The 12,463-nt window shown below is 39.1% G+C and overlaps 1 protein-coding gene across 2 annotated transcripts; it reads right to left on the minus strand.

The window, feature by feature from the left end:
• Positions 1 to 1,478: 1,478 nt before the first annotated feature.
• On the minus strand, positions 1,479 to 4,409 carry LOC147897346 (strigolactones hydrolase CXE15-like). 2 transcript variants are annotated; one of them, XM_087380485.1, is made up of 3 exons: positions 3,001 to 4,409; positions 1,924 to 1,995; positions 1,479 to 1,701 (listed from the first exon to the last, which is right to left on the minus strand). In XM_087380485.1, exon 1 carries the CDS (start codon positions 4,279 to 4,281, stop codon positions 3,283 to 3,285), a length of 999 nt encoding a protein of 332 aa, XP_087236611.1. In that variant the 5' UTR covers positions 4,282 to 4,409; the 3' UTR covers positions 1,479 to 1,701; positions 1,924 to 1,995; positions 3,001 to 3,282. The 2 variants fall into 2 exon arrangements, with proteins under 2 accessions (XP_087236611.1, XP_087236610.1); XM_087380484.1 differs by having other exon boundaries at positions 1,479 to 1,995.
• Positions 4,410 to 12,463: the final 8,054 nt, after the last annotated feature.

Below are 12,463 nucleotides of genomic sequence, written 5' to 3' on the forward strand. Positions count from 1 at the left end.
CAACAAAGAGCTAGAAATCTAAAATGAAGAAAGGGAGTAATAAAAAAATGAACCTAATGTGACACACAAGCAACACCTGGGAGCAAAGCCACTAGGTAATTTGCAAAAAGTTCCAAGTCCCTAAACATTAGATTGGGAATCAGAGGAAGAAGAACAATTTCGGGAATTTGATCCAATACCCTTTGCCACCCCTTTTGAAGTTGCTCTTAAAACTTTTGTGCCTATTAGCAAATCTTGCAACTTCTTCACGACGTTCACTTTCACTTTTTCTTTCTTTGGGACCAAAACCAAGCAAGACACGTGTGCCACCACTAAACCAAAGATGTAGAATCTAAAAGTTAATGCCATGAAATACAATGGTAAGCCCAAAGAGGACCATGATAACCATGTTGGTTAGTTTAAGGCCAAAAGGGTGGGCAAATAATTGCAATAAATCAAGTTGCTATAGGGGAACAACATCATAGATTTAATGTTCCAACAAGGAGATTTCCTAAGAAAGCAATTGGGGTGGACACCCATAAGATTTAATGCTCTAAGAGTTTAGGATTGCACTACTATGATTAGGTAGGTTAGACGTAAGAACCAAGATGTAGGGAAATACCAAAGATGAAATTAATCAATGAGCCGCCCTTGCTACCTGCAAATAGAGAAAAGGTCTCTCTCTCTCTCTTACATACACACGCACACACACACACACATCAACATCATATGCCACAACCTATGATTGTTCATTTTGTTGTGGTTCTCTCATCAACAAAGTCCTATCGTTATCTATTTGTCAATTTGACAATTAATTTTTGTGGTCATGCTTCGCAATGAACTTGCACACCTAAGGAATGCCTCTCGTATCCCTCTTAAGGCTGGGAGAATTCAAAGAGGCACAAATTGGCAGTCTTATAAATTTCAGTTAAATGATTTGCAAAGAGTTTTTGTGAGCCTATGAGATCTCCCAAAGCATAGTATTCAATACACAATCTATTGAAAACATTTCAAAGCATAGTATTCAACAAACAAAGGGCTACAAAAAATGAGCGAAAAACAATGATTGTAAAATGGTCTACAAAAGAATAATCTCCTGAAAACAATCTACAATTGAAACATTCAAGCAATTTGTGAAAGGAGCTGAAGAAGAGAATGAATAAAGGCAACTACAACATTATTAGAAATATGAGTAATGATGATAATGATATGACAATAACAATAATTGCTAAAGGAATCGATGGTAATTTCATTCGTATCAATGTCTTCTCTTGTATTGTAGTTTTCACGTTACATCGAACATCACCCGGCCAAACAAAGATTACAACCCATCTCACATGAAAATAGCCTTTGGTTGGTTTGTTAGATTAGTGGAAACTTCAACAATTTAGTGCATTAGGAAATAAATTGGAAAAGGATTTTATGTAGATGGCATGCAAACTAGAATCCATGCATGCATTCACCATACATAGACATATATGCACATCCATGCATGAAACTATAACTCTTTTTGCATCAACACTTATATCATCCCACGAGTGTGATGTAATAATAGAGCATCACCATGACTGATAGTTTGATCCTACTTTGTCGATTTGGTATGTAAGGCAATCCTCACGAGTACTGGCTTGTTCTTCAGAATAGTTGTCCAAGCAAAAAAAACAAGCAGGTGACTGTGTTAACACAGTTATGCAGATTACCTACGGCTCACAACGTTTCTGCCTGCAAAACAATTCACCCTTCCTGGTGTAAATTCTTTAAAGGAATCTTAAACAGCTAAAAGTCAATCCCCTTAGCGCAATACATAACATTCACACACATAGATACGAGTGTAGGGCAACTGAAACCTCTCCCATGCAGCCTCTGTTTTTTGTCAAAAACAAAGACTACACAAATTAAACTGACGACAAGTAATGCGCATTTGTCTTTGCATCAAAGAAGAACCTGATCCTTGGCAAGAATGAAGATCATTGACAGCTCCCGACTTTGCACGAACATAGTAGATATTCGACATCCCTGGAGGACGTCAATTCGAAATTGGTCAACAAAGCGGAGTGCCTATTCGAAATCGAAGAATCCTACTGTGTAACACTAACAGAGGATGGAAAGAAACAGATCCATAGCAGTTACCAACACAGATCAAGGAAAGCAGGGCAAAAGGCCTTGTGCGACTTTATAAACAAACGCAAAACATAGCACAGACAAAGATAAAACGAAGTGAAGCTCTTTTTAATGAAGAAGTGCAGCTCCTATGTGAGAATACACAATCGCTTACAGACAGAACATCAGAGAACCCACAATCTAGAGAGCAAGATCACATAGGTTCGCAGTGGATCGTGCTGCCATCACCAAAATCTTAATTCTTTAGAGGAATCCATTCTCAAACCACACTTAGGAGAGAAACAAAGCAGAGGAATCCATTCTTAAACCACACGTAGAGAAAAACAAAGCGAGCTTGTGTAGAGATGGACACTCGTGAAAGCATCAACAAGGGCTTAGTGCCTTCCAAGGTCCGCACCACTCCTAGAAAAAAACCGCCCTTTATCCTCATTTTAGAATATGAGTTAAAATTAATCAAAATTTAGTGTCGGCACATGTGTTGTTGCATACTCGCACTATTCTAACCAACACCTATCCACGTTACCACCACAAAGACGTAAAAAACATGATCAGTAGATTGTTCAAAAGATCTGCAGCATAACTTGCAGTTCCATGCCCTGGAGTCAAGCACTTCTTGTAACTCGAAGCTCCTCGGATCAGGAAAGGATGGTCAATACACATGGATATCACAGGTTTTTGGATAGACAAGTGAAGCGACCTGCATAGCATCAGCAGGGAACATACCGCTGTTTGGATGGAGCACCAGAAATGGTAAATGTACTTCTAGGCTTTAGCAAACACGTCGACAGAGGACAAACTTCTTATTATGTGTAAGGATCTAACTTGTACATCGGGTCAGTGTTGTAGGAATTTCAGTAATGAATAACTTAAATTGCGATAAATAGATGGCCAGTTAGTTACCTGTGACAGATAGAGCTTGATGTTGAAACTCGAAACTAGAAGCTGCGGACTCAAACAATCTAAGATGCGTACGTTAGCGACGCTTCACTTGCCGATGGTGATATTTAGGAAATATTAGACCACGTTCACCAACTCGATCATTGGCTGCTGCATCTTACGCTTGTAAATCAAGGTCAAACACCAGGAAAACCTCCGAATTTCGAAAGACTGGACGGATGTGAAAAGATCGGTGAAGAACCAGGAGAGGGAGGTAGTCTTCAGACTGTGAAACTCGCTCGTAAATCACACGAATGTGTGGACGAACTGGATGATTTCCTCCATGTTTCGATTGTGAAGATCCCCAGACATGAAGTGGTCGCCTTGCTCATATATCACCAGTTTCACATATTTGCCTGCCTCCTGCAGTTTCCGAGCATATTCAAGATGCCTATCGTACAGTAGATCCTTCTTCCCGATCACCACCAGCGACGGTGGCCATCGTAGCATACCCACCTTCGGAGCTTCCGGTCCCATTACGTTGGAATAAGGATGATCCCTGTCCGCACCTTTGGGCAAGCTTAAAGCCCAACACTTGTCAGTGCCCTCGAGAGGCATTGCCGGATTGCCCCCAAACTCTAGTTCCGAGTTGGTCCTCGCCTGTCCCCCAAAAAAGGGCACCACCATGACGAGCCCTCGCAAATTCAAAGGCGTCCAGTCGATGCGAGCCGCCCTGAGAGCGACCTGGTGGACAATCGCCCCGCCCGAACTCACTCCAGCCAGGAAGCAACGAGAGAAATCTGCGTAAGAGGCCAACCAAGGGTCTCGATCGGGGGAGGGGAGAGCGGCCTGGTGCTGCAACCACTGAAGGGCAAGGAAGCCATCATCGAAGGCGGCAGGGAGGCGGAACTCGGGGGCGAGGCGATAGTCGACGGAGAGGACGAGGGAAGGGGTGAGGGAGGCGAGGAGGGAGCAGAAGTGGTGGGAGTGAGGGGAGGAAGAGGTGAGGGAGACGAAGCCACCACCATGGAAGAAGAGGAGCAGGGGGAGGGGGGAGGGGGGGAGGGGGAGGGGGGAAGGGAGGAAGAGGCGAGCGGAGAGGAGGGAGGAGGGGAAGAGGAGGAGGTCTTTGGAGGAGGGGGGGGACGGGGGCAGGGGCAGCTGCTCGTCTGGAATGGGAGCTCTGCTCACGGAGCCATCGCCATGGAGCTTGAGCACCCCTGGGATGCAGATTTCTTCTTCTTCTTCTCCTGCTTCTTCTTCCTCATCATCATCATCAGCCGCCTCATGCTTTTTCCTGCTCATTCTCTCTTCTGAAATCTGCCTGCTCCTTCCTCCCTCAGTCTATGTTATCATTTGCGAAATCAAAGGCATTCATTGTACCCTAGAGGCACTTACAAGGAGAATCCTTGTGCTCAAGAAGGCTTGCTTGGTCGTAGCGAATCTCAGCAAACGAGAGGGTGGTGAATCTAACGCCAGGAGCCACATGAAAACCATGATTTGAAAATTCTCAAGAATTTATCTCTCTCTTTCAAGTAAAACCATTACTAAGCCCTATCCATATAGGGGTAGGCCAAACAAGGTGAATGATATTTAATCATTCATAAGGCCTGCACAAGATCGAAAAAAGCAAACAAAAAGGAAACAAAAAGGAAATGAGATAAAGGGAAAGAGAGAGAGAGAGAGGGGAGGGAGGGAAGGGTTGGGGCAGAGGGAGAAAAGGTGGAGATGGTGTGTAAGAAGACTTGAGGAGATAAAGAAGGGGATAGAGAGAGAGAGAGAGTCAACCACTTTAAAGTTTTCATTCAAGTCCAATGAAGAAGAGTCAACATATTGTCCAATAGGAAACGAGATGAATTACATTCAGAAGGCCTGCCTTGAAGGTAGTTGTAAGTTTGTGTAAATCATTGAGTGATCAGATCAATAAATGTAGTTAGGAAATTGCTTGTTGCAAACTTATATGTTGAGTATTCAAAATTGCATTTTCAACCCGTCGAATACGTTCGTTTTGCTGGTGCACTTGTGTTGATGCTTTGTACTATAGCTTCTCTCACAGCATCTGTTGTCTCCTTATCTATTTTTGTCATGTAGGATGTACAATATGGAGCCGCTCCATGAGGATTGAGAATATATTGAATATCAGTGTTTGCACCCCATAGATTTGACAAAGTTGGATTAAAATTGTTAGTAAATATGTCTTGGTTTTCTTTTCAAGAACAAAGTTGGTTGGGAAATAGATGCTTGAATAGTTTCTAAGTATTGTTCTTGCGATAGTGAAAGACTTCGTAAGAAAGTTTGATAGTCTAAGGTTAGTGTTGTGTCTTCCAACAGAAAAGACCTAATGCTCTTAAATTTTTTTTTAAAGAGTGCTATTGATAGATTCTTGTTGTAGTGGCATTAGTATTTTTGTGCTTTCCATTGGACGACGTGGAAATCCAAATCTACATCTTTGGTTTCTCTTGTAGCATGTAATTTTGTGTTTATGTGTTTCGATATCCTTTTGGGTAGAAGGAAATAAATCAAAATGTGTTGATATGTATTTATCTACAAAAAGTTCTATTTCTTCATTAGTTGATATTCCAAAAATTGGTGCATCATTTATCCAAAGAAGGCCATGGTCATGCTGGCTGCCCCTGTTTTGGAATTCAGTAACAAAGAAGAAATCATTCAATTTACTAAGAATCTTTTGATCTTTCTTTAATATTGACTTTAAATCTTTAAATTTGTGAACATAATATTGAGCGGTTGTGATAGGATCTAAACAAATGAGATTTCTCAATTCAATGTTTGCATTTTGTTGTCTGAGATGTTAATGAATTTGGATTAAGTTTTCTTATACACTCAATTAATGGCTCCCATAATTTTTCGACTGCTGAGAGTGTAATAAAGAATGATGGTGGACCCAATTGTCTTACCATAGCAAAAAGATTCTTCTTAAGTTGGTATTTGTAGTCTGCAGATGTTCTTAGGTGATTGAAATCACAATATCCTATGTTTGACTGAAGAAGCTTCTTAATGTTTGTATCCATTAGTGCATCCTTTACTTTTAGATTCCTTCCTTGCATTTGTGCTTTACGCATACGTACCCAAGAGGATGAAAGAATTTGCTTAACGAGGATTTTCATTGTCTTGAAGAAAAGATTATCAATTGAAAGAGCAAAGCGCCTATCAACGTTTGTTAATTCCCAACGTGCAATGACTCGATAGGAAGTACATTCAGGAATATTATATTATCTAAGATTTCCAAAGAATAGCTTTGGAAAATTTAGTTCCTCATAAAATTTATCTTTGATGAGACTTAGTGGAGAGAAGCCTTCCAATGGAGCTACTGTAATTGTTTGGTTTTCAAAATCTACAACTTGTTGACTCGTGTATATTCCATGAACTAAAGTATCTTTTCGAAGATCTTCTCCAAGTATATCCTTATTGTCATTGTCGAAAATGTCATTTGAAGTGTCTTGGTCTTGTATACTTTTAACATGGTCCTCCCAAAGAGCATTTATGATATCTTTGTTTTCTTTGTATAATGCTGTAGTCATCAATTCTTTCATTGCAAGCATCGAAAATGTTGGCCGGATAATGCCACTCATGTAGCTATGCTTGTATGAGAGTTTACATTTAATGGCTATTGCAATTGTATCGTTCTCATTTAAAAACCTCGGCAATACTCGTTGCACTCTTCCAACATCTGCAAATACATTCACAACACTTCCATGTAGTCCAAATTGTCCTTCATATGTTAACTCACGTATTTGTGCAAAGGGTATTCTAATCGAAACCAATCTTGCTTCGATGTCATTAAGATTTTTAGTGTATTTGTCAACATGTGCCATTTTCATGCTTATGGTGGATAGAGTTGGTATTTTTAGATTTCTAACACTTTTGTAGCACAAAGAACATAAGAACTTATTATTTGAATCAAATTGTGGTATGTTTAATCGATTGCCTTGAAGGAAAACTTTCATTTTTTCCTTAAGTATTCTAAGCTTTGCATGAAATGTCAAAGTACCACAATAAATGCATTGAAAGCTTGGAGTGTCTTTGATTCTTTTCATGTATTGTTCCAAATGTGAAATTATTCCTCCATTTCTTTTTCGTCTGCAATTTTGTTGTCTTGTATTTTGAGATGAGGTTGGTAAGTTTTGTTCATGACGAATAAAATTAGGTGCGAATACAACTCTTCTCATCTTATAAATTTTGTTGACAATGGCTTGGAAAGTGTAATTGTGATTGAGGCATTCTAAATTGAATCTTGTGAAAACATGTTTTGCAGCCAATGTTGGATTTGCATGGAGAAGTTGTTGCAATATTATATCATCCTCTTTCTTCCATGTTGTGTATGAACGTTTTACTTGCAAATGGACCAATGGGGTGATAGTGCAAGTACTTGACTCATCCAAGAAAAATGGTCTTGCATCAATTTTATTTGCTTTACCTATTGATATTTTTTTGGATAGTTTTATGCCATCGTAAAGTGAAGCTTGTTCCAAAAGGGTGTGGAAATGATTCATGATGTCCACTACTAATGCACGTGATGTTGAAGAGTACTGAACCATATTTTGGATACTTTCAATTGTTAAGGCAACATCTTTGGACATTATTGTAAGCATATTCCAAGGTGAATTTGTAGATGAAAAACTTGATGCAACATTCTCAAATACCGTTGTCAACAATTGTGGATATGTTAGAGACGGAAAAAAATGTACAAGACAAAATAGTACATTTGTATTGGATGGATATTTGACCATAAAATCTACATTTGTAGACAATGTTTTCATTTGAAGAAGATGTTCTAAGTCCATGTTATGATTTGTTTTACAAACAACAAATCAATTTAAGGTCAAAACATCTCAATTGTACTAATACAATTGAATTACTTTGAAGCAATGCTTGCTTTATATTATCTTGAAATGAAAGAAAGTACATCATGCATTTGCCTCAAATAAAATTACAAATCCCGAACTGTTAACAGTATAGCTTCCACTAGGCTTAGAACTCCTAAGCTTGTCGCATGCCATCATGAGGTCTTGCGCATATAGCTTAACAAATGGAACACTCATGGAAAGCACAATGCCAACATAAGATAGAGATGAAGGTTGCTATTTGTCTACCACATTACCAAATTATATATTAACTAACTTGTCAATACATTTGCCAACAATAACAATAGGTTGCAAATTTATGAAATCATTCCAGTTTAATCGTGAGGAACTCAATCAGAATCAACATTGATTACTTCATGAGCACTTCTTCTTGGAGGGGAATTCTTTTGCTCCAATGATGAAACATACATAGTCTTAGAGGAATGTTCAATGTGAGATGTGATTGTTGATTTAAAACTAACGTACTCTGGGTTCTCTTGTAATAGTCTTTTCACTGAATTCACAAAACAATGAAAACACACCAAATCAAAATTAAATAAAGACAATAATTCAAGTTAGATATTCACCTTGAGCGTATGCCTCTTGAGCAACCTCTTGAAAAGAACTCTTCAAAGAACGGCGAGGAGCCTTCTTGATCGGAGATTTTTTCAAGAGGTTTTCTTTTGGAGGTTTGCTTGGAGATGCAAGAAGTAAGTTTGGCTTTGGAGGTGGAGATGCAATTTTCTCAGTATAAGAAGAAGCAGAGATAGCAGGGATTCCTTAAAAAAAAGCAATAGATTCTATCGAAATCAACTAAGGACTAAAGTCTATTAAATATAAAAATTTTCATATCCAACCATCAAACAGGTTCAAGAAAAACGTGAAGTAAAAAACATTAAAGAACTCTATGTTTCTCTTCTCCTGGTCATTGTCCAGTCTCAACTGTATTCACGTGCATAGGAGGGAGGTGAGTTGCACAGTGCTAGGATAGCAATAGTCTACAAGGAATAGGACAAAGAATACGAGTAAGCTATAGACGGATTAAGAGGCAGTATGCAGGGTTAATTATGGTATGCAACTGGTGTTGTGGAGCGCAGATAGTATTCAAACAAACAAAGTACTTGGCTTCAAATTGTGGGACAGTGTCATCAACAATGCGTAGCTTCTCATATTAGATTGTGTAACAGTGGCATTCAGAGTGGCGCTCTCGTAGCACTTGAATAAGCAGAGCATACGAAAAGAGTATGTTAGAAGGGTTGAAGGAAAATGGCACGCGCTAGAGAAGGATGTAGGAAAATGAAACTCCAACAGAATGGGACGTGGTACCCACAATCGTGACACTTAGTGTGCCTATCTCGCCTCATCCAAACCAAATATCCAATGCAAACACCAATCAAAAACTTCATTCTCGGAAGAAAACGAGATTCAAATTCAATGGACATTTGCAAAGTACGACGACTGCCAAACAAATCAGATAGATTGTCTAGTCCGAATACAAAGTCCGAATACAAAATAGAAACGAAAAAACGTAGTTGTACTTTCGATTAATTAAGCAGGAGTGCATATAGAAAAGGAGAACTGTACTTTCACCACAACAACACGATTCAGTAAGTCAAATCCAAATATAAAACGTAAACTAAAACCTAAACTGTACTCTCACCGAGAGTTGGCAGATTTTTGTTTAGAGCCTTGTCTATGTTGTCTGCAACCGTTGTAGTTAACGAAGGAGTTACAGGCAACTCACAAATTTGAGGACAAAATTTGGCAAGACCTGTAGCCAGAAAACACATTAGAATAACAACAAAAGTTAAAGAAAATAAAAACGTTGGAAGCCAAACGAAGAAAATAGATGTTCTCCATTACCTTTCACAAAGGCACCGCTATCGGTGTCCATGTATTCAGTGGCGGAGGTGTCAATATCAAATCTCTCAATCTCATAGAAGTAGACATTGTGAGTACATTACGAGAAAGTGAGAATAGCTTTATAGCCAAAATTCACAGAGTTCAATTGGCAAGGCCCTCACCTCCTACGGAATTAATTACACAGGACATGCACACAGGTATCACTAATCACTAACCAAGAACATGCATCTCTTATGCAAACGAATCACTGATCTAACGGCGCTGTTGTTCAAATCCAATCCGTAATTACAAATCTGCTTAATCACATTCTTTTAAACTTTCATGCATAGAATGCATGCTGATGCTCTACATGCAGGCATCCTTGGCCGATTCTCCAGGATGTTATGAGGACATAGTTCACTTGCTTTTTTTCCTCCCAATTACTGATTTGGTCTCTCGCTTTTACACATTATTGCAAGATTTTCTTTTTTTGTTACTTCATATTGTTTTAATTCAGCACTTGCACCCCTAATGTTGTTGAGGCTCATGTAAGCTTTGCCTCCTCGCTAGTCTGCTTGAGTCCTGAAGCATCAAGTTTCCATGTACGTGTTGCTCGGTCATTCCCCAGACGTATTACTATTATTATTATTATTTGCTCCTCCTCCTCACTCTAAGAATCAAGAATTAGAGGAGATTCCAATCCTAGGTCACTTGAAATATCAGTTAATAGTGAATTTATTATTTCTCCATATATCCCCAAAAATATGAAATGCATTAAAATGCTAAACATCCACTTGCCCTCCATAAGTCTCTCTCTCTCTCTCTCTCTCTCTCTCTCTCTCTCTCTCTCTCTCTCTCTCTCACTCTCTTTCTCTCTCTCTCTCACACACACACACAATAATTTCGATTATTAAATGTATCTCACACACACTTACATTTATTTCTTCACACACACACACACACACACACACATACACACACACACGCACGCACGCGCACACACACACACACACACACACACACACACACACACACACACACACACACACATGTATACTTCCCCAACTAACACTTATTTCATTAATTTTGGACTCATATGTCTACTCTAGGACTAATCCCAAAAATCCTTCCCAATTGAAAAGTTTACTTTATGAAAATATCATTCGAGAATCAAAAGGTCACTTTTTGGCACTATCATTTCACATAATAAATTTTGCAATCTGTCTCTATAATGGTGCACTACTAATGCAAAAACTTTGATTAAATCCTACTTTTGTACTTCTTCTTTTTAACAATCCTATTCACGTTTAAAAAAATCATGAGTTATTAATTTAAATCCATGAAAAATCACTTTCAAAATAAAGAAATTAATATAATTTAATCCAAAAGAATGCACTTAAAATTTGATGTAGAAAACTATAACACTCTTGAAGGCCCAAAAAATTTGAAGGTTAAAATAGACAAGAGGCATAGAAGACTCTTTAAATGTGCTCCAAAAATAGATTAGCTATGCTTCCAATTTTACAATGTCACATGCAAGCTAATGATATGTCACTGTGATGAGGTGGACTACCTATGTGGCAGATAGCATGCCACATGGAATTTATTGATGACATGGCACATCAGCTGGACTGCTGATGTGGTAGTTGAGGCTGGTGCTGACATGCGATCTACCATGTGTCAGATGAGGTGACCTGGACAGTGATGACATGGCCTGTGGATGTTGTGGCCATGCCACATTGGTAGATGATGTGGCACTTGTAGCTACTACATGGCACGACCTTAACCATTCCTCCTAACATAGGGTTATTTGCTGATCCTAACCCTAGTTACATCATATCTGTGGTCTATACTAGGCCCTATTGAATCCTGTATGTGGCTAACCAACCCTGGGGCCTAGTTTGTGGATAGCCATGTGGCCTTATCTACCACGTGTCATATTCTCTCTTAGAGGAGAGCGTGAGGATCTACCTTAGCTATTGTGGTTGTGGAGGTGAAGGCATCGATGGTGCATTTCCATCAAGATTGGTCACTTTTGTTTTGATTGCTATAGCTGCCAAGCATAGGTGTGCTCAATTGTAACACCCCCTCTTAAATTGCACTGGATAAGTAGAGGGTGCCTATACAAGACCTTTTTTTGACCCTAGTGCCCTATGTAGATGGTGCAATTTACACCATCCTTAACACCCACTCTTAAATTGCACTGGTGGATAAGTAGAGGGTGCCTATACAAGACCTTTTTGTGGATTTCGTTTGGTGCGTATGCTAGCATCCAAAACTAAAAAGAAAACTGAAATAAAGCAGAGTAGTATGTGCGTATGTGAGCACAGTGACTATGTAGTGGAAGCATAGAAACCTCTCCGAATCCCTCTTGTAATGGAATGGATTCCTATCTTCCCCTAAAGAGAAGAATACCCCCAAAAAAAAAGACACAAGTTACTCAAAACAGAGTCTCTTTCTCATGGAATGCACGAGAAAGAATTTCAATACAAAAATAAACACTTCTATCTCTCCATAGCTTGGAATGACGAGCTTCTTAAAGCGAGTCAAAGAGGAGAAGGAGATTAAAAAATGAGTTGAGAAGGAACGGAGATGCCTCAAAGAGAGGGCTTCTTGCCTCGACAAAGCAAGGGATTCATACGAGAAAGCATTTCTCAAAGCTCTTGTTCGAAATGACATAAAGTATTTATAGGATTGCACCAGACGTGGCGGGGGTTCTATTTAATACTTGGGTTTTAGTCAGGGACTCCTAACTAAATGTGTGCCATTAATAAGTATCATGG

This window comes from Dipteris shenzhenensis, chromosome 10 (assembly GCF_047967505.1).
Source record: "Dipteris shenzhenensis isolate YYH24624 ecotype China chromosome 10, Dip_SZ_1.0, whole genome shotgun sequence".
Classification (NCBI taxonomy): domain Eukaryota; kingdom Viridiplantae; phylum Streptophyta; class Polypodiopsida; order Gleicheniales; family Dipteridaceae; genus Dipteris; species Dipteris shenzhenensis.